Source organism: Citrus clementina, unplaced genomic scaffold (assembly GCF_000493195.1).
Source record: "Citrus clementina cultivar Clemenules unplaced genomic scaffold, Citrus_clementina_v1.0 scaffold_1, whole genome shotgun sequence".
NCBI lineage: Eukaryota > Viridiplantae > Streptophyta > Magnoliopsida > Sapindales > Rutaceae > Citrus > Citrus x clementina.
In genome coordinates this window covers 7,063,281-7,084,464 of record NW_006263303.1, presented here as the reverse complement: position 1 = coordinate 7,084,464, position 21,184 = coordinate 7,063,281, and the positions used below count along the sequence as shown (strand labels likewise).

Below are 21,184 nucleotides of genomic sequence, written 5' to 3'. Positions count from 1 at the left end.
TTTTTATATAGACTCGAAATGCGATGTTGATATATGGTTGTCCTTAATTTGCTCTAGCCCTTTTTTCGGCCACCAAATCAAGGTTGGAAGCAATCAAGGAGGTGTTTTTGGCCTCGTCAAAGTATTCAACCCGGTGATAGGGTACCCCGATTTCCACCGGAATCACTACGTCAACACTGAATGAAAGGGAAAAAGGGGTCTCCCAGGTAGAGGTATTTTAAATAGTCCGGTAGGCTGACAGAACCCCAGGTAGCTCGTCTACCCATGCTCCATTTCTTTCTTCTAGCTTCTTCTTCAGGATACCTTTGATAATCTTGTTAACAGCTTCGACTTGCCCATTAGATTGGGGATGGGCAAGTGTAGCAAATCGATTGGCTATCCCAAGCTCTGAACAAAAACTTTGAAAATTTTCATTGTCGAATTGCTTGTTGTTATCACTAACAATTGCATAGGGGATCCCAAATCTGCAAATGAGGCTCTTCCAAATGAATTCGATGGTTTTCCTTTATGTGATGCTTGTTAGTGGCTCCGCTTCCGCCTACTTTGTAAAATAATCTACCACCACAATTGCATTTTTGCTTGCCCCTTCCCAGTAGGTAACGGGCCAATGAGGTCCACTCCCCATATAACGAAGGGTCAAGGGGAAGATATAACTGTTAGTTTCTCTGGGGGTAGACGGGGCACCTTGGCAAACCTTTGGCATTTGTCACAGCTTCGTACTATATTCTTGGCATCTTCCCGCATGGTAGGCCAGTAGTACCCTTGACGGAGAGTTTTTTGCGTCAGTGATTGTGCTCCATAGTGATTGCCACAAATCCCCTCATATATCTCCCTCATGACATATTCGGCCTCGTCACTTCCCAAGCATTTAAAGTAAGGAAGAGTGAACCCTCTTCTATATAGGGTATCCTAGATCAGGCAATACCGCGCAGCTTTATACTTTAGTCGTCTTACTTCACTTTTATCTGAGGGGAGGTCTCCGTCCTTGAGGTACCTTATGATAGGCTCCATCCAAAGTATTTCGTTGGACAGTGATCCTACTTCCAACGGCTCTAGGAGATCAATGTTAGGGGCGGGTATGTGTTCTATCGTTATGGGGCCAGCTGACTGAGCTACACCAAGGGACGCTATTTTTGTCAGGGTGTCAGCTTCGTTGTTCTCCAGTCTGGGTATCCTTTTCACTTTAACCTCGCAAAACTGGGACATCAATTATCTGGTTTTTCTGAGGTACCCTTTCATGTTTTCCTCTTTCATTTGATATTGTGCAGTAATTTGGCTTACCACCAACTGGGAGTCGCTCTTGACGTGTACCCTCTTTACTTTCAAAGCCTTCGACATCCTCAACCCTACTAAGATGGCCTCGTATTCGACTTCGTTGTTTAAAGTCTTGAATCCAAATTGCAAAGCGTAGCATATTTTCACCTTGTTCGGGTCGATTATAATAACTCCCGCACCACTTCCGTGTGAGTTAGAGGAACCATCTACATATATTTCTCAGACTTGTCCCCCTTTGTCGGTGGATAGGGTATCTGACAGGTACCTCATATCACCTTCACCACTTGAGTCATTGGCAAATTCTGCAATGAAATCAATGATTACTTGGGCTTTAATCGCCGAACGAGGCTTGAAGATGATGTCAAACTCGCTTAATTTGAGGGACCATCGGAGAAGCCTTCCGGACATGTCTAACTTCTGGAGGATTTGCCAGAGGGGAAGGTTGGTGACGACTGCAATGGTGTGAGCTTGAAAATATGGTCTGAGCTTTCGTGCGGAGACAACCAATGCCAAAACGATCTTTTCAGAGGTGGAGAACTTCTTTTCGGCATCAACCATAGCCTTACTAGTATAGTAAATAGGTCGTTGTACCCCATTATAATCCTCTCGGAATAACACGGATCTAGTGGCATGCTCGGATACAGCGAGATACAACAGAAGCACCTCTCCCGACTCAGGTTTGGCAAGTAGTGGAGCATTCACGAGGTACCCCTTCAGTTCTTGGAAAGCCTCTTCGCAATCGGGTGTCCATTGGAGCTTCTTGCCGGTCTTCAAAGTTTTGAAAAAAGGCTTACACCGGTCTGTAACCTTGGAGATAAAGCAGCTTAGGGCAGCTACCCGGCCTGCCAAGCTTTGAACCTCCTTGATGGTGCGTGGCGATTTCATGTCAAGAATCGCGCGAATTTTATCGGGGTTGGCCTCAATCCCCCGTTGTTGTACTATGAACCCAAGAAATTTCTCCGAAGTAACCCCGAATGCACATTTTTCGGGGTTGAGCCACATCTGGTGTCTTCTCAAAACGGTGAAGGTATCTCTGAAGTACCCCAGGTGTTCCCCCGCATGCACCAATTTGGTGATCATGTCGTCTATGTACACCTTTTGGTGCGTCCGATTTGTTCCTTGAAAATTTTGTTCACTAGCGGCTGATAGGTAACCCCGGCATTCTTCAAACCAAACGGCATAACCTTATAACAGTATAACTCACGGTTAGTGATGAAGGCTGTTTTCTCTTGATCGGGTTCATACATTGGAATTTGATTGTAACTGGAGAAGGCGTCCATAAAACTAAGCATTTCATGCCCCACTGTTGCATCAACCAGCTGGTCCACCCGGGGAAGCAGGAATCTATCCTTGGGGTAAGACTTGTTCAAATCGGTGAAGTTCACACACATATGCCACTTTTCATTTGATTTCTTGACTAGAACAATGTTGGATACCCAATCGGGGTACATTGCTTCCCGGATAAATCTCGCTGCTAATAGGCGGTCTACCTCTTGTTCAATTGCATCGTACCTCTCTTAGTTGAAGGCGCGACGCTTCTGTTTGACCGGTTTATTATGTGGGCTGACATTGAGTTTGTGACAAGATAGGAAATGTGGGATACCCGGTATATCCGAGTGGGACCAAGCGAATAAGTCGTGGTGCTCGAGTAGGAAGGTGATGAGCCTCTCTCTTTGTTCCTCTGAAAGATTGGAGCCTACTTTCACGGTCTTTGTTGGGTCGGTGGCACAAATCGAGACTGAAATAAGGTCTTCAACCGGGGTACCCCTTTTTTCATCTTTCAATATTCGGGGATCCAAGGGTGCCTCAACTTCACATATGGGCTCCACCTGATCCCCGTGGGGTACCATTGAGTTATCCCCCGCAACTGCATCTACGCTTATTGGTGAGGATTCCAACTGTTTTTGTGGGTGGGCTACCTGAGGAGATTTTTTGAGTACTGCTCTCTGCTGTCTAGCAAGTGCTCGCTTTGAGGGATAAGGTGTAGGCTAGCTGCCACTAGGGTACCCCTTCATTGGTGGATCAGAAGCTATTTGGTAAGTGACTTTGGAGGCCACGGAGTAATATCCACGAGCCAATTACTGGTCCCCTTTAATGGTGATGACTTCTTGGGCGGACGGGACTTTCATGGTCAGGTAGTGCATGGATACCACCACTTTAGTTGCTACTAAGAACGGCCTACCCAATATAATATTGTAGGCACCCGGGTGATCTACAATAAGAAAATCAATCATATGAATAACACGATGAGATACCTTACCAAGTGCAACGGGCAGCGTAATGATGCCCTTTGGTATAACTATATCTCCGGCGAACCCAATAAGAGGCATAGCATAAGGGGTGATCTTTGGCGACTCAATCAATAGTTGATCCAAGGCGCTTTTAAAATGATGTCAACAGAGCTGCTGGTATCTACAAGAGTTCTTGCTACCTTACCTGTGGCAACCTTCAACGTAATTACTAAGGCATCGTCATGGGGGTACGAGATACCCTTCGCATCTTTTTTTGTAAAAAGGATAGGCGGGGGATGGTGGGGTACCTTCGGTGTACCCCATTCATTAAGGTTGACTTCTCTGCCAATATTGGTGGTTATCAACAACGATCTATCATAGTCTTTGATAGCCCTCCTAGATTGACCCGCTAAAGTCGGTCCGCCCATGATCATCCGGACATACACGCCTTTCTTATGTCCCGGGGGTACCTCTCGTTCAGGACTGCCATCAGTTACCCGCTTGCCCTTATCCTGCTCCGCGGATTTCTGAGCTTCTCTTATGCCAGCAACAAATTCTTTGAGGTACCCGTTAAGAATCAAATATTCAATTTCCTCTCGCAAGGTAAAACACTCGGTTGTGCTGTGACCGAAGTCCTCATGGAACTCACAATACTTCAGGCTACGCTTCATGTTGGGGTACTTCTTCATTGGCTTAGGAGGACGAAAAAGGTCGTTATCCCGAATATGGTAGAAGATCTGCTCTGGGGATCGATTTAGTGGATGGTAAGATTCGTACCGAGACCTCGGTGGTGGTTCTCGCTGATCCGGTGGTGGCGATCTTGGAGGTTTGGGTACCCTTGAGGTACCCTGAGCGTTATACCCTCGTCCCTGCGGGGCAGCCCGTGAAGGGCTCCGTGCTCGGGGTACCAACAGTATTGGGGCCTTCATCCTCTTGGGCTTCTCCTTGTTCTTTGTAACATCGGCCTTATCTTCTTAGCTCTTCAATTGGCATTTCTCGTCCATCTCCACCTGCTGCAACGCCCGGGAAGGGGCTTCCCCATATGAAAGTGGGTACTTCTTTTGAAAAGAACGTCATAACTTGTCCAACCGTAAATTTTTTTCAAAATGGGTCAATGTGTATTGGTTTCCAAATGCTCTGGTTCGCAGCACCTCTTGGTGAAAATGACTCACATACTCCGCCAAAGGCTCAGCTTCCCCTTGCTTGATAAAGGCAAGTTTGGAGGCTACCGTATCTTGAGTGGAAGCGCAGGAAAACTCTTTAGTAAATTCGGATAACAATTGGTGTAGGGAAGATATGCTACCCGCTTTCAAAGATCGAAACCATGACTTCGCGGGGCCCGTGAGTGTGTGTGTAAACATCTTACACATAGAGCTCTCATCTACACCATTGATAAGCATTTGGTCATGGTATAGCTCAGCATACTTCGAGGGATCAGTGGTACCCGAGTATTGGGGTATTGAGGCATGGCGAACGCCTCGGGGAGAGCTGCCTTCTGAATCTCCATAGTGAATGGCGATTGGTAGGTCATTGGCGTTATAGCAGCTGTGATGTTTTGCTTCTCGGAGAGGAGCTTCACTTGGGCTTCCAAGTTCTCCATTTTTTCCACAAGTTCATGGGGTACCCGACAATGTCGCCGCCATTTGAGAAGCCCTTTTGGCGTTTAACTTTTCACGGAGGTCCTCGTGGGTACGCTTTGCACGCCTCGTACCCTGGCTGCAGCGGGAATTGAAAAAAGCGGTGGAATGCTCATCTCGAGAGCCCACGGTTTGAAACTTAGAACAGGTACCCGATGGCCTATGCTTTGGCTTGTTGGCCTCGGGTACCTCTGTTATAACCATAGCTTGGTCGTCCGTTTGAGGTGGTGGAGCATCTAGTGTCACTGGTGGAAGTGAACTTTTGGGTGCCTGAGATCCAACCGCCCTAAGTATTGTATGGGCAAGATCCTCAAAGTGCTTGTGAGAGATGGGTTCATCATCTTGGCGGATACCTATTGATTGCTTGATACCCTTGCCCTTGCTGAGACGGGCTACCCTTCTTACGGTATCACTACTTTCACCGTTGCTATCATCTCCCATCCTTAAAGGATCCGCCATTAAACCTTCGGGAGGTGTGTCGGGTGCCATGTATTAGAGTACACACAACAACTAGTTTAGTAACCACGGTGGAGGCTTTTTGTGCGACTCCCCACAGACGGCGCCAATTGTTTTTAACAGATTTTAGGGTAGAAAAAGCCAAAATTTATCTTGAACAATGAATTTATATTTTTTGGGGAGATGGGGTACCTCACTAGTTTGTTGTGCACGGCGCGGTATATCTGAAATTTGGGGGAGGTGAAAAAGGGAGAAGGAGTGGTAACAATGGTGAAAGGTCAAAACCAAGAGAGATATTCTTTAAAATGGGCTCCACGCCTGCAAAACAATGAAATAGAGGTTAGAGGTGAAGCCGGGGTACCCCGGCGTTCACATTCCGACGCTCAAGTTAGCAAACTCAAGCTTTTATAGTAAAGAGAGTTGGCTAGCCCTCTGTAAATTAGGGTTTAAGGTTCAAGAAAACCTATTTTTTAGAGTGTGAGTGTTCATAGTGAGTGAGAACCTCCTGGAGAATGAAACCTAAGCACCTTTATATATGGAGTACCTCAGCTGCCACGTGGCGTACCCTTTTTGGCTAACGTCCTTTTACCTTTTTATGATTTTTGGGCCGTGATGTGCATGTTTGAGGTGTATCTCATCCTTTGGAAACGTGGCGTGCGCTGGAGAGTGGTCCAGGGTACCTCTGTAGTAGCTGTCGGGTAGGCGGCTGAAGACCACTGTCCTTGGGACAGTGTCCTTCACTTTTGGCAAAGGTAGCAGGCGGCTGTCCCCCCCTTTTGATACAACGTTATTGATTCCTAATTATGACAAAATCGAATAATATCTTTTAAGAGATGGAGACATTTCTCATGGCGGATATTTTCAGAGGATTCTCGTGCATCTGATCTGCCGGGTACCTCGAGTTACGTGGGGTACCTCAATTTATGTGGGGTACCCCTAATTGTGCAGGGTACCTCTATTTGTGTAGGGTGCCTCAATTTATCTGGGGTACCTTAAATCATGCCGATTACCTCAGATCGTGCGGGGTACCTCAGATTGTGCTGGAGTCATTCCATTTGTCGACACGTGGCGCTTTATTGCCTTTCCTATTTTTCCCTCAAACATATATATATATAACAAGATTTATATTAAATATTTGTATTCAATTATTTATACAAACATACATACATGAATTTTATAAATGAGACATTGTGTATAATTTATCCTTCATTAAAAAAAAGAGAAGAAGAGAAAATGATGTTCAATATTTGAATTTTAATGATGAAAAATTGAAAATTAATTTAGAATAAAAATTAAAATCATATTAGATAAATGAGTAAAAAAAGACTTAAAAGTAAAATACAATGGATTCCGCTGATATTTCACATTCATTTTTGCATAAACTGCTATATTACTCAATTAATTCCTGATGGCATCCTCCGTTGCGTGAGGATTCCAATTGAGTTATGGTAAAGAGTAAAATTATCTATGCATTTTGGGTATTTTTGGCGTGCCGCATTATATAGTATCAGTTTATAGGTCCAGCAAAAAAGCAAAATATAGAAAACAGAGGGCATGGCACCGAACAGAAAAATTAAAAAGACCCATGTAAGCCAGATTCAATGTTTTAATTAATTGCTTGCCACAATGCTGAAAAAAACACCTCCATGGGATCTGTTTACAAAGTGATAGCAACAAATTCTAGTCAGTGAAAGAAACATCAATCAAGCAAGTCTCTCTTCACAAGTGCTCTCCTCTCCGTGAGAAAACCTTGAATGAGAGGAAAAAGGAGTTTTTATGGCTTATATAGCCACTCTTTGACAGGTGTGGTTTTTTAGTTCTAATAGTATTGGCCTCACCTTATTATGAGGTTGGCAGTGAGAGTCATTAAAAGGGTGAAGTTCATTAAACACAGGGATTATTGTAGGAAAATTTTTAGAAGTTCATTATTGGAGTAGTTGTGAACTAGCCAGGCATGGATACATAGGAGTTAATTCACAAATGCAAAGCTATTTCTATCAAAGGAGACCAGTCGAATAAAATATCACTCATGGGTAGAAAGAGTGCTAGAGGTGAACAAATAGCAGCATGCTGCCTAGTGGGCAAGATTATGCACCAAAGAGGAGTAAATCTAGAAGGTCTCAGATCTGCTATGTTACAGATATGGAGAACAAATAAAGAGGTGATGATAGAGAGTTTGGGAAGTAACATATTCATGTTCAAGTTTGCTGTGGAGGCTGATAAAAAGAGAGTCATGGGAGGAGGGCCCTGGCATTTTGATAGGGCATTAATAGTGTTAACGGAACCAAAAGGCATTGGAGACATAGCCAACCAGTCATTCACTCACACATCGTTTTGGGTACATCTTCGTAATATGCCGATTACATGGATGCCTAGAGATATGGTTTAAAAATTGGGAGAGTATATTGGTTCAGTGGAAGAAGTAAATACGGATGAAGATGGGAACTGTATTGGGGAGATTGTAAGGCTTCGAATCTCGGTGGATATCACTAAACCACTTCAGAAAATCCTGGAAGTGGAAACAGAAGATGAAGGCAGCATCTCAATCCCAATTCTGTATGAAAGGCTACCGAATTTCTGTTTTTGTTGTGGGCTTATAGGGCATCAATATAAGGAATGCATAGAGTATAAAGGGCAACCCAAGGAAGACCTCCCTTAGGGCTACTGGATGAAAGCTGCAACACGAGCTGAAAAAATAAAGCAAAATTGCCGAGATAGTTGGCACCGAGAACAAAATCAATTCAAGAAGGGAGATGGTGCTTCGGATTCCCGAAGTCAACAGAAAATGCAAAACAGTCAACAACACCCGGGAACTGAAAATGGATATGAATCTGAATCTACTCTTCCCAAAGCGGGTGAACCTTTAGACCCAACAATCCATAGAAAAAATGACAGAGTAGGTGGAGAACATTTAATGCAAGAAGCTAGAAATTCGAGGAGACAACTCAAGCTACTAGCTGCAGAAGTTACAGAAGCTGACACGGCAGAGCAAGGCAGGAAATTAACCACAAAAGAAGGAAAAGAAAGAGTGGGAAAAAGAAGTCGAAAACTCAACCAAGGAGCACAACACATGCCAAATAAGCTCTGAAGAGGGAGTAGATAATGGGCCAGTAGCGAGCCAAATTAAGCCCAAATGCAGGAAGTGGAAACTACAGGCTAGGGAAATAAGCAGTACTAGTGGAGCAAAAAAAGGGTGGGGAGCTTCCAAACGGCAGGGAGAAACAATTTCTTGGAGAAGCCCAGATTGCAAGAAAAAAAGATTAGCTAGCCCAATGGCAACAACAGCCATACACTTGCACTGTAGCTCACCCTCGGCAAAGAAAAAAAAAAAGTTGTGGGTCTAGCATCACTTAAACAAATCTCATATTTAGCAATTGACTGAAACGTATTAACCTTTGCTCTATGGGGTGTGATGATTGCCGCATTAGCTAAATTCGTCTTTTTTATTAATAAAAACAACAGCAAAATAGATATAATTTTTTAATTTAATAATTTATGTATAGTATCACTTTTATTTTCTTTTATTTTTACAATATAATTATTAATATAAATTAATAAATTTATTATTCAATGATATTATATTTTAATTTTTATTATATTAAAAATATAATCAAATAATGTATTATTTAATTATATTATAGTAATTAGTATATAAAAATTGATTATTATTTAACAATTTAACATAACTAATAATAAATACTTATATAATTATTTAATATAACTAATAATAAATGTTTAAATATGAATAGATTTGAATAATATTAATTTAAAATTAACAGTAGTATAGATAATAATATAAAATATTATTACATATACTAAAGAATTCTTACTTGGATTATTTAGCACAATTCATTTTACCAGTGAATATGTTACAACTATTGTATTACTTTATTATTTTGCGATTATCTTATGGTATGTATAAACTTACTTTTGAACTAATTTTGTAGGTTTTAATTGTTTATTTATGTTGTTATATTATTTAGAGATGATTTGATTAAATTATTTACTTTGATTTTATTTCACAGGTTATATATTTAGAAAAATACTGAAAAATAAATATTATACTTCCAAAAATTTAAGGTTATAGGATTTGATCTTTACGAAGAGTTATGAATTTTTTAACATTTATATAAAAAAAAGTCAGATTTCTAAAATTTAAGACTTCTATATTTTATATTTTTCTAAGTACTAATAAATATTATTTTCTATATATATACTTTAAATTAATCACAAAAAAATAATACAATATTGTGCAGCACCAAATATTATAGGGCTTGTTTGGTTATTGTATTAAAGATCCTCATTGTATTAATTTTATACAAATCTATATTTGGCAAAATAAAAGTTACAGTAACATCACATTACTAGGCCAAGCTAATGTAGCAAGTTGCCGTATTAGCTAAACCCGACTCACAGTCGAGTTTAAGTTAATGCGGCAACTGAGGCTTTTTTTTTCCCCTCCCTTTTTGCTTTTTGCCTTTGCAACTTGACTTTTGCTTTTGCTTTTTGACTTTTGACTTTTGTTTTATAATAATAATAATAATAATAACAATTTTTAATTTAATATAATATTATATAATATTTTTATTTTTACATTATAATTATTAATATAAATTAATAAATATGTAATTTATTATTCAATATTATTATATTATATTTTTTTATTTTTACATTATAATTTATTAATAAATTTATAATTTATTATAACTAATAATAAATAGTTAAATATGAATAAATTTAAATAATATTAATTTAAAATTAATAATAATATAAAATATTAATACAATTTAAATATATTAATGTAATATAACATATTAATATAATATAGTATAATATTTAATTTAAAATCAAAAAAATTATTACAATACAGTGTAATACCAAACATTGTACAATATTATTATAATACAGTGCTAATACAATACAACATAATACAATACACCAGCATTAAAATAATGTAATACAACATAATATAATACGTGTACCAAACGCACTCATACATCATTGTTGTAATACAATACTAATACAATACAATATAATACAATATGCATGCATAAAAATAATGCAATACAATATAATACGATACAATGTGTCAAACGCACCCTTTAAACACAATATCAATCCCAATGGTGTGAGTAAAACTGAAAAATTCAAAAAAAAGATTAAATTTATTTAGGTGATGTTTTGTTTTATTTTGTGTGTTTAGTCATTCTCTAATGAGGATATCCTCTCATTAAAGTACAAAAAATATCAATTTTAATTCTTAAAGCTGAATTTTTTTATTTGTTAGTATGTTGAAATATTTGTTTTTTTTATCTATTTGTGGCATCTTCATTTTATTTAAAATGAGAATATTTTCACTAAAGAATAATATATATATATATATGACAGTGAACCAATCCCGGACACCCGGATTGTATCACTGTCCAGGAAGCCACCAGGGGCCGTTGGATTCGTGGCTTCTTTTTTATTTTTTTTTGGTTGGCTGCACAGCCCACCAGTCTTTGTTCCGCACACTGTCCCAGATTAGAACAATATCCTATATGTGTATATATATGTGTGTGTGTGTGTGTGTGCGCGCGCGCGCGCGTGTAAATATTTTAACTTATTTGTAGAAACATTTTAAAGTATTTTATGTATAATAACAAATTAGCTAAATAATTTCACGTGTTAAATATGTAAATTATTTATTATTAAAATTCAAAGAACTCTAATTGTATGTATATTGCCCAAATTCTAGGCCGATGTTAAAGAAATTTAAGCTCGTTGCAATGGAATCTTAAATTAATATTAACAACAAAAAAAACTATAGAAAAAACGACGGGATTCGCTAATATTTCACAGTTGAATCATTTATATAATTTGCACCATCAACCTCAATAAACAAATTTGGACTCTGGTGTGCAAATCTGAACCAATTTATTTATAAGAAAAGCAGCGGATATATAATAACCTTGTGGCAGCAAATGTGATGTTTACTTCATCTAGTGAGAATATTTTCACTAAAGAATAATATATATATATATATGACAGTGAACCAATCCCGGACACCCGGATTGTATCACTGTCCAGGAAGCCACCAGGGGCCGTTGGATTCGTGGCTTCTTTTTTATTTTTTTTGGTTGGCTGCACAGCCCACCAGTCTTTGTTCCGCACATTGTCCCAGATTAGAACAATATCCTATATGTGTATATATATGTGTGTGTGTGTGTGCGCGCGCGCGCGTGTAAATATTTTAACTTATTTATAGAAACATTTTAAAGTATTTTATGTATAATAACAAATTAGCTAAATAATTTCACGTGTTAAATATGTAAATTATTTATTATTAAAATTCAAAGAACTCTAATTGTATGTATATTGCCCAAATTCTAGGCCGATGTTAAAGAAATTTAAGCTCGTTGCAATGGAATCTTAAATTAATATTAACAACAAAAAAAACTATAGAAAAAACGACGGGATTCGCTAATATTTCACAGTTGAATCATTTATATAATTTGCACCATCAACCTCAATAAACAAATTTGGACTCTGGTGTGCAAATCTGAACCAATTTATTTACAAGAAAAGCAGCGGATATATAATAACCTTGTGGCAGCAAATGTGATGTTTACTTCATCTAGTGATGGCGCTGCGAAAATAACCACGAAAGGAAAGATTGCCACAAGGTCAACATTCTGATCATTCATCTGCGACAATCGGAAATACAAGTCACAGACTCAAAGTTAACTAGGAGGTCCCCGGCTCCTGAAATTTCAAACAAACTCCATCAGCTTCGGCAATCGGCATGTTGTACGCTTGCGGCTTTCATGAAGCAAGAATTTAAAACCCCCCTCATCTTCATTTGGTTCTTGTGTTGAACAATCTATTGTACCAGATAGAGTGAAGGACCATATGGAATATGTCATATTTCTTTGGCTTTTTGTGCCAAAGGAAATGCTTTTGCACCATCTTAACTCTCGACTGCATTGCTAGGTATCTCTCTTCTGGGATGGAGAGCAAAATGTTTCTCAAATTTGGGATATCCTTCTCTTGAACAAAAACCGAGAATGCCTCCCAGTTCAGTACCTCAAAGAAAGGCGGAACATAATTATCTGATATGATGACCGGCACACACTCGTAGAAGATGGCCTCAACCACTCGAGGCGTGTGAACTTCATAGCCCCTTGCACATATGCAATACTTGCTGCTCTTCATGTGCTCCCTGTAAATTCTTTTGCCTTCAACATCGTGAGGCATTGGGCCAAAGATTTTCATATCATCTACTTTATTCTCCCAAAAGTTTAGAAGGATCGGCCGTAGATAACCATGCATCCTTCCAGCAAAGAAAGCTAAAGTAGATCTTTTTAGAGGAGGATTGCCTCCAAGATTGTCCAGAGGAGCCTCTGCGGAACGTATGTATGTAACAGGGAGACTGGTATCCATGCCTATTTTGAACCCTTTACTAACATCTGCATTGCAAAGAGCTTTAATACAATTCCGCAAGTGTTGCCCTGTGAATTTTGGAGCCTGAAATTCAATATTTTAAATTAATTTTAACTTCTCCACATATAACAAGGCTATAACCTAAGATCTTGAGTCGTTACCAAAAATTTTGGAATGAGAACTCCAATCTCAACAACATGGATGACACGTTGAATTCATGACATAGGTATGGTAGTTATGACATTCAAATAAAATTTTGTTCATGATCCCACTGAAAAGGCTTTGCCTAATTAAATCTACAAGGAGAATGGACAGCTTCAATATATAAACATAGGTTTTAAGATTCATATATAGTGACGCATGGATAGCTTACCCAATCATGACAAGCGACAACAAAATGATCTGTCCCTCCAGTTCTGTTCCAGAATCTATATTTTCTGGAAATGGTCTTCACATAGGTCTTCAAATAATTCTGCAAGTCCTGATGATTCTGGAGTTTTTGTTCAGATAGTGCTATCCGTAGCATCTGTGAACTGAAGGGTAGGTAAAACAAGTGAGCTTTCCTTGGGTCTCTTACAACAAATTTTCTATTTCCCTCCATCAATTTCATGAACCATCCTTCTGAGGCATAAATTCCCCTCATGATTGGCTGATGGAATATTGGTTTTTCTCCTTCTTTATAGATATAAACTTTGAGAAGGCTTTCCATCAATTCGTAGCTCCTGCAAATAACACAGTTAAAAGCTCTAGCTTGGTCCATCAGAGACAATTTTCAACAAGTAAGAAGATTATTAACTCTAGTTCGTTATATTGCAATGTTATTGTGATACCGAATAATAGGAAAAGAAAATCTTTAAGCATCTGAAACAGCACAGCTGTTACCACAGTGTACAATGAATATTCAGCAAAGCACCAAATGATTTCCCCCTTTTCGTGTAGGTTAAAGAGAATCATGAGTATTCTTACATCACACTAGCTGACTTTATAATAGTGATGACCTCCGATCTTCTGTTGTGCTTTTTGTACTAATATAAGTTCCTAGAATTTCAAAAGAGCTTGCAAGTGTCTATGAAAAAGAGATTGAAGAAAGGAGTTTACCTTTTAAATATAGAAACATTTCGAAATACAGATGCATGAAGTTCTGGAGTATTCCAGGAAACAGGAGCATTTTCAATCTCTACTTTTGCAGATAGAAGTTCACGATCACGTACAGAAGATGATGACGGTCTCTAACAAAAATAACAAGTAAAGAATTCAGAGACAATAATTGATTCCTCACCATTCAAAATGATATCTTTAAATTAAATTCTTACCATAGAACGAGAAGAAACACGACTCTGAAGCAGTAATAAATCCATCTTGGATATTGACGTAGGCCGCCTATTCCACCTCTTCAATATGGAAATATCTGCCGCAGATAAATTATTAGTTGGAATACTTGCTGGAGGTTGTTTGGATACCTTAGGATTCATGGGTTGAGTTTCAGTTGTTTGTCTGACATCAGCGGTGGAAGATAAGTTGGCAGCTGAGATTGACTCAGAAGCTGTTGAGTTTACATCCAACTTTTCAACTTCTGCTGTAAAATCTCCTGGTGATGCTCTGTTTTGAACCCCTCCCAATTCCAAACCAGCTGTTGCTTTTGGATCATCATCAAAATTATAAGTGCTTCCTACTTTTTCAACCTTCTCTAGCTTCCCATGCTCGATTTCCATAGCCTCTGTCTCAGTAGAACTATTATCCAAACTTGTCGCGTATCCCATATTCAAACTTTTGTCGTCGGTTACACCCTTGTTAAATGAGTTTTCACCCTTCAATTTGTAAAAAGAATGATTTGGGTAATTTTCAACACCGACCATCAAACCACGATCCATATCTGGTTCTAGTCTTTCTTCATCACTAGCCACTGCTACATCAAGTTTAGTCGATGTTGACATGTTTACAACAGATGTATTGCTATTGCCAACCACCATCATCACAATGGAACCCTTATTAGTCACTAGTGAGAAACTCTGAAAAACAACCATAACAGCCACTACCATGCCAGTAATCACCAGCAATCTCCTGATTTCAGCACGGCATGACCCGTGAAATTTTGCAATGATATCCATATTACAGGATTGTGATAACTAGTATTTTATCCAATCCATCAACAGCACTCCAACACTCAGCACCAAATCATATGTTCTGCAAATTATAAATAAATAAACAAAAAATAATAAAAATACACATAATGTGAAATGGAGAACTAAAAAGATTGAGTTTCTGATGAAGCATAATCAAGATACAATGAGTAGTATTAAAACAAGTTAATTAAGACGCCTAAGACCAAAAGAATAGGTGTGAAATCGTTACAATCATTCTCTCTCAGTAACTTAACAGCAGATGAGGAAGAGGAAATTACCCGTGGAGATTCCGCATGGTCAGACCCAACCCGAGATGAACTGCAGGCGTTGACCTATGCGTCGGTAACTGAGTTCAGCACTTGAGCTCAGTAGTGTTTTAGGTGAGAGAGTAATAGTAACAAGGGAATTATCACTTGCCTCCCCTAATTTTTAAGAAATAATCGTTTTGATAGAATTTTTATTTAATAGTCATTTACCTCCTCCACTGGACCACTGTTAACTCCGAATCAGAATCATTCTTGGCTTGGGCGTTACCCTACTCATGTTGTTTTTGAAGTGAAGCATGGCAGACTTGGTGTTTATGTCATTGTTACCAAGTCTTCAATGCTCGTTTTTCTTAAACGAGATTAATGCCAAAGTTTGTTTTGTAAAAATTACTTGCGAGAATGGAATTTATTTTGGGAGTTTAATAATATCTCAAGGACCTTCAGTGTAAAAACAAAGTATTATTTTGTTGGTTGGAGATGTGATGTGATCATGTATGTGAAAGTGAAAGAAACCAGGGACATTTAAAAGAATAGCCTTAAAATTTTTGTAATTTTTAAAATTAACCCACCTAATTTTTGTTAAGATAACTAGCCAAACACCTTATTTTTTGAATAAATTACCCTCATCACTTTCATCAAATTTATAAATACATGCTACTCGATAAAATCCAACACAACTATAATATTCTCAACCCTAAACAACTTAACAAACATTCATCACTCTCAACAAACTTCATCACTCTCAACAAACTTCATCACTCTCAATAAATCAACAAATTTCATCAAACAAACATTGCATAATTGAAGATATAATCATCAATTGGAGAGTTTCTTAAAGTTATTTATGCTCTTACATAATATAAACCTTTAATCTATTGATTTTATCAACTAAGTTCGAAATTAAAGTGGATTTTGTTGCAAATGTTGTTATTTTTCATTTATAAAACAATGTGATTTCTTAAAGTACTTAGTTTGAGTTGAGAAATGAAGAAAAATCATTGAAAACATAGAAAAATCGGACAAAAAAAAAGCCTATAATAAGTGAGATAGGCACCTGTCCCACTTCCTGTCTCACTAAATTTGGTGAGACAGGCAGTGGGACAGGTGTCTGTCTCACTAAATTTCAGATATTTTATGAAAATCATAACTTGGGCTACATGTGTCTGTTTTAGGCGTTTAATATATCGTTTCGAAACTTACGACGAGACAAATCAAATCTAAAATCATATACTCCATAAAACTAGTGGGTTTATATGCGACAGGTGCCTGTCTCACTAAATTTGGTGAGACAGGTGCATATCTCACCAAGTTATGTGCGACAAGCAGTGGGACAAGTGCTTGTCGCACATAAATGCAGTCTCACTTGTTCTGGATTTTATTGTTTGCCCGATTTATCTCACTGCCTATCTCACTAAATTTGGTGAGACAGGTGTCTGTCTCACAAAGTTATGTGCCACATGCAGTGGGACAGGTGTCTGTCGCACATAAATGCAGTCTCACTTGTTCTGGATTTTATTGTTTGCCCGATTTTTCTGTGTTTTCAATAATTTTTCTTCATTTATCTTCAATTATGCAATGTTTGTTTGATAGAATTTATTAATTTATTAAGAGTGATGAAGTTTGTTGAGAGTGATGTGAAGGTTTGTTAAGTTGTTTAGGGTTGAGAGCATTATAGTTGTGTTGGAGTTTATCGAGTAGCATGCATTTGTAAATTTGATGAAAGTGATAAGGGCAATTTATTCCAAAAATAGGGTGTTTGGCTAGTTATGATGAAAAAAAATTAAGTGGGTTAAATTCAAAAATTATAAAAATTTTAAGGGTGTTCTTGTAAATTTCCCAAGAAACCACTGGTAATTCTCTAAAAATCTTTTTTTTTTATTTCCATCGATTTATACATGCCATTCTTATATATTTTATCTGAGGATGAACCTTTTGTATATATTTTTTATATTATTGAAAAGATAATGAAATTTTCGTTAGATTTTATTGGGTGGCACCAACGGTAACTTAATTCCATGCGAGTTAAAGTGAAAAAAAATTAAATAATTTTTTTATTTTAAATAAGAATAAATTTTAAATTTAGTACGTATTTGTGTTTGATATAATTTATTTAATGATTACATGTATTTATTTAATTTTATAAATTCTTGTTAAATTTTTTTAATTATTTTTAATAAAAATTTTAACGATTAAATAATTTATTTTATCTTTATTAGTAAAAATTTAAATTTTAAATTTTAGAAATAAAGGTTGAAATATTTTTTTAAATATTCAAATGTTTAAATGTTATTTACTTATTTAAATATTTTATTTTATTTTTTATATAATTTTAAAAAATTTATCTATTAAAATAATTTTTTAATTTTTTTAAAAAAAACTTTCATTTACAATCAAATAAATAAAAAATTTTATATGAAACCCTACGGACAAAAATTTTATTTAAAAAATCATACCGAATGGAGCCTTATATTTTTATTTTCTAATACATACATGAATTTCAATTAAAGTGACATAGGCAATATATCATTAATCATCTTAGTTTACATACTAAATTACATGTTTTACTATATTATTATTATTAATATTTCAATTTTTCCCAATATTACTTCACAGACTTATAATATGCATTGTTGAAAGATTTGTTTTTTTTTTTTGGTTTTTCCGGTCTGCAGCAGCTCGCTAGCCAAATAATGGCGCTAAAATTAATCATCCCATTTCCAATCTTCTCTCCGCCACCAAACCATAACCCGAACCTGAATCCGAATCCGCCTAACCACCGCCCGGCCACCGAGATACGATTCTCGAGGTGGAACAACGCCAACGCTGAGGAATTCAACCAACGCCGACGCGCTCAACAAGAAATCGAAGATGACATCCGCCGACACCGCCGCTTCGACTCCGCCACCAAAATCACCCAAAGTTACGACTCTTCCACTTCCACAGCGACAAACGGTGTCGCGTTCAAGTCCGCGGGCACGCCTTCCTCTCCTTCAAGGCCCTCAATTCCGGGCAGAAAATCCAAGTACTCCAAACCCGCCACCAACTCCTCCGTCGACCATCCCGCATTCCGAAAAATATCTAAACGGGAGAAAACTACAAATAAGTCCCCGGAGAAACCGGCCGCCTCGAAATCGAACATTTCCATAACCGAAGACGGCCTCTCTTACGTAATCGACGGCGCACCGTTCGAGTTCAAGTACAGCTACACCGAGGCCCCAAAGGCGAAGCCGCTGAAGCTTCGGGAGGCGGCTTTCTCTCCGTTCGGTCCGACGACAATGGGTCGGCCGTGGACGGGGAGGGCTCCGCTGCCGCCGAGTAAGAAGAAGTTGAAGGAGTTCGATTCGTTCCAATTGCCGCCGCCAAACAAGAAAGGAGTGAAGCCGGTGCAGAAGCCGGGGCCATATTTGCCGGGAACAGGGCCCAGGTACGTCTCGACGAGAGAGGAGATACTGGGCGAGCCGTTAACGGCGGAGGAAGTTAGGGAATTAGTGGAATCGGTTAAAAGATCCAGCCGGCAGTTGAATATGGGTATCAAAATATGTTTTTGGATTCTCTTCTGTTACAAGTTTTACTTATTTATCTTTTTTTTTTTTAAACACAAAGCTTATAATTTTATTTGCATTTGGTTGATCGTTTGGTATGTTTTAGGTAGGGATGGATTGACGCACAACATGTTGGACAACATACATGCTCATTGGAAGAGGAGGAGAGCGTGCAAGATTAAGTGCAAAGGAGTGTGTACAGTGGACATGGACAATGTGTGTGAGCAATTAGAGGTTAGTTGCTTGGCAGTTTCAGACTCTGTGCTTGTAATCATTTTGGCTAATTTTAGTTCAAGAATTCAGTAATTACCCCGAAAAAGATTAGGGTCATTAGATATAGTACCTCATTGAGTGCATATGCAGTGTAATCTGAGGTTCACTTGTTGGGTTCTATAGTTTCTCAAGTTTTGTTGGTTGAACAGTATCTTGACAGTTTGATACTTATAGATTCATTAGCTGTGTGCAGTTTAGTAATATTATTCCTTGATTTTGCAGGAAAGAACAGGAGGGAAGATTATTTATAGAAGAGGAGGAGTGCTGTATCTGTTTAGAGGCAGAAATTATAACTACAGAAATCGTCCACACTTTCCTCTAATGCTCTGGAAACCTATTACTCCTGTTTATCCGAGGTTGATTCAGCAAGTTCCAGACGGTCTGACACTGGAAGAAGCGACTGAAATGCGCAAGAAGGGACGAAAATTAATACCAATATGCAAGCTAGGTAGAGTGCCCATTGCCATTGCTTAATGAGAAAATGAAATTAGAAGTCAATTCTTCTCACTAGGAATGAAACAAACTCATATTAGACTTTTGTTTGTCTCACAGGGAAAAATGGTGTGTACTGTGACCTAGCAAAAAATGTTAGAGAGGCATTTGAAGTTTGTGAACTGGTCCGGATCAATTGTCAAGGAATGAATGGCAGCGACTACCGGAAAATTGGTGCTAAACTCAGGGTATACTAAACCATACATGTTAACCCTCATGATTATCTTTTTTGATTAATTAACTTTTTTTTAGCAAATAAAAAATTGTAATATGCCTTATTCTGTATTCCAGGATCTTGTCCCATGTGTTCTAATCTCTTTTGAACGTGAGCACATACTAATGTGGAGAGGACAGGAATGGAAGTCCTCTATCCTAAAACCGGGAAATGATTCTGAGGATGCAAAAGAATCCAAAGTCGATGGTTCAATTTCTGTTGCACCACCTACAGCAGGCAATGGATCAGCACCATCACATACTCAAATGCTCTTGGTTGAGGGGGGTAGTCTGAACACATTCAATTCAAGCATTTCCCCTAAAGGTTATGAAGAAGTGCAATCTGCATTACGTGAGAATTTGTCATCCATAGATGGGGAGGAACCATTCTCGGTTACTAAGTTGTCCTTTGCAGATGATAATGAACAACTTTCAGCTGATGAGAGTTTGTCCTTGGCTGATGACGATGAGCCATTCTCAGACAGTGAGAATTTGTCCTCCGCAGATGATGACGAGCCATTTTTGGCTTCTGATTCGACTACAAATGTGATGGAGATAAATGAAACCATATCAGCCACAGGCTGCTCAAATGATAAGTCTGATGCCATGAAGAATATCTTTGAAAATGTGAGCAAATTGGAAAACTCTGGTGTAGGTAATGATACCTCAGAACCTGTAAGTGATACAAATGAATGTCAGACCGTATTGGATAATAAGGGCTCTGTTCTTGGAGAGTCAGCAGCTTTGTCAGTTGGATCAGAGACCACGCTGGGAAGCGCTGAGAGCACTAGAGATCAATCAGAGCATTTCTATGTGGGTTCTTTAAATCATGACTATCAGCAAAATCCTTCTGAAGTCCCTGAAGATCACAATGTCCTGACAAGGTTGCATGGTCCTAGTTTGGAGATAGTTTTACATCTCATGCGGCAGGCAGTTGAAAATGGAAGTGCTGTGGTGTTAGATGATGCTACATTGGATGCAGACAGTATTTATGAAAGGTCGGTTGCTTTTGCCAAGTCAGCTCCACCTGGGCCTGTATTCCAGCAGCGATCCAGGAAGATAGCTATTCAAAAGGGGGAGAAGAAAGAAGCTGGGCATTTGAAAATGAAAAGGGAAGTTCCAAATATGGTTGTTTCTGAGAATAGAGGGAATGTGAGACAGTCTAATAGGAAAAAAACTAAAAATTCTGATGAAATTGAGCATGGTTTAGATGTAGTACTATCACCTCAGGGAAGCCTGAAAATAGATGAACTT

General features: G+C 38.2%; 3 protein-coding genes across 4 annotated transcripts; 1 reads left to right on the top strand and 2 right to left on the bottom strand.

Annotated features, from left to right (window-relative positions):
* Positions 1-217: 217 nt before the first annotated feature.
* On the bottom strand, positions 218-1,206 carry LOC112095592. Its single transcript, XM_024177694.1, has 3 exons — positions 955-1,206; positions 695-909; positions 218-464 (listed from the first exon to the last, which is right to left on the bottom strand). Exons 1-3 carry the CDS (start codon positions 1,204-1,206, stop codon positions 218-220), a joined length of 714 nt encoding a protein of 237 aa, XP_024033462.1.
* Positions 1,207-12,055: 10,849 nt separating this feature from the next.
* Positions 12,056-15,487, bottom strand: LOC18055950 (probable glycosyltransferase At3g07620). Of its 2 annotated transcripts, none has more exons than XM_006451189.2 (5): positions 15,423-15,487; positions 14,335-15,205; positions 14,120-14,250; positions 13,395-13,743; positions 12,056-13,105 (listed from the first exon to the last, which is right to left on the bottom strand). In XM_006451189.2, the coding sequence occupies exons 2-5, from the start codon at positions 15,127-15,129 to the stop codon at positions 12,437-12,439; spliced, it is 1,944 nt and encodes a 647-aa protein (XP_006451252.1). In that variant the 5' UTR covers positions 15,130-15,205; positions 15,423-15,487; the 3' UTR covers positions 12,056-12,436. The 2 variants fall into 2 exon arrangements, with proteins under 2 accessions (XP_006451252.1, XP_024034418.1); XM_024178650.1 differs by lacking the exon at positions 15,423-15,487 and adding an exon at positions 15,374-15,393.
* Positions 15,488-18,005: 2,518 nt separating this feature from the next.
* On the top strand, positions 18,006-21,184 carry LOC18055948 (CRS2-associated factor 1, chloroplastic; the record flags this gene model as incomplete). The annotated part of the gene is made up of 5 exons (XM_006451188.2): positions 18,006-18,938; positions 19,059-19,186; positions 19,448-19,673; positions 19,778-19,905; positions 20,009-21,184. Coding segments are annotated over exons 1-5 (2,496 nt in total), but the record flags the coding sequence as incomplete, so codon positions are not given.

Bases quoted from the DNA above. Each gene is read 5' to 3' on its own strand.
- LOC18055950 (XM_006451189.2), bottom strand. From the start codon at position 15,129: ATGGATATCATTGCAAAATTTCACGGGTCATGCCGTGCTGAAATCAGG. The intron at 14,251-14,334 runs GTAAGAATTTAA...TATTTTTGTTAG, and splicing joins GTGTTTCTTCTCGTTCTATG to AGACCGTCATCATCTTCTGT. The intron at 13,744-14,119 runs GTAAACTCCTTT...TGTTATTTGCAG, and splicing joins AATGTTTCTATATTTAAAAG to GAGCTACGAATTGATGGAAA.
- LOC112095592 (XM_024177694.1), bottom strand. From the start codon at position 1,206: ATGTCCCAGTTTTGCGAGGTTAAAGTGAAAAGGATACCCAGACTGGAG. The intron at 910-954 runs GTAAGACGACTA...TGCCTGATCTAG, and splicing joins TCCCCTCAGATAAAAGTGAA to GATACCCTATATAGAAGAGG. The intron at 465-694 runs GTTTGCCAAGGT...CCTCATTTGCAG, and splicing joins AGCTGTGACAAATGCCAAAG to ATTTGGGATCCCCTATGCAA.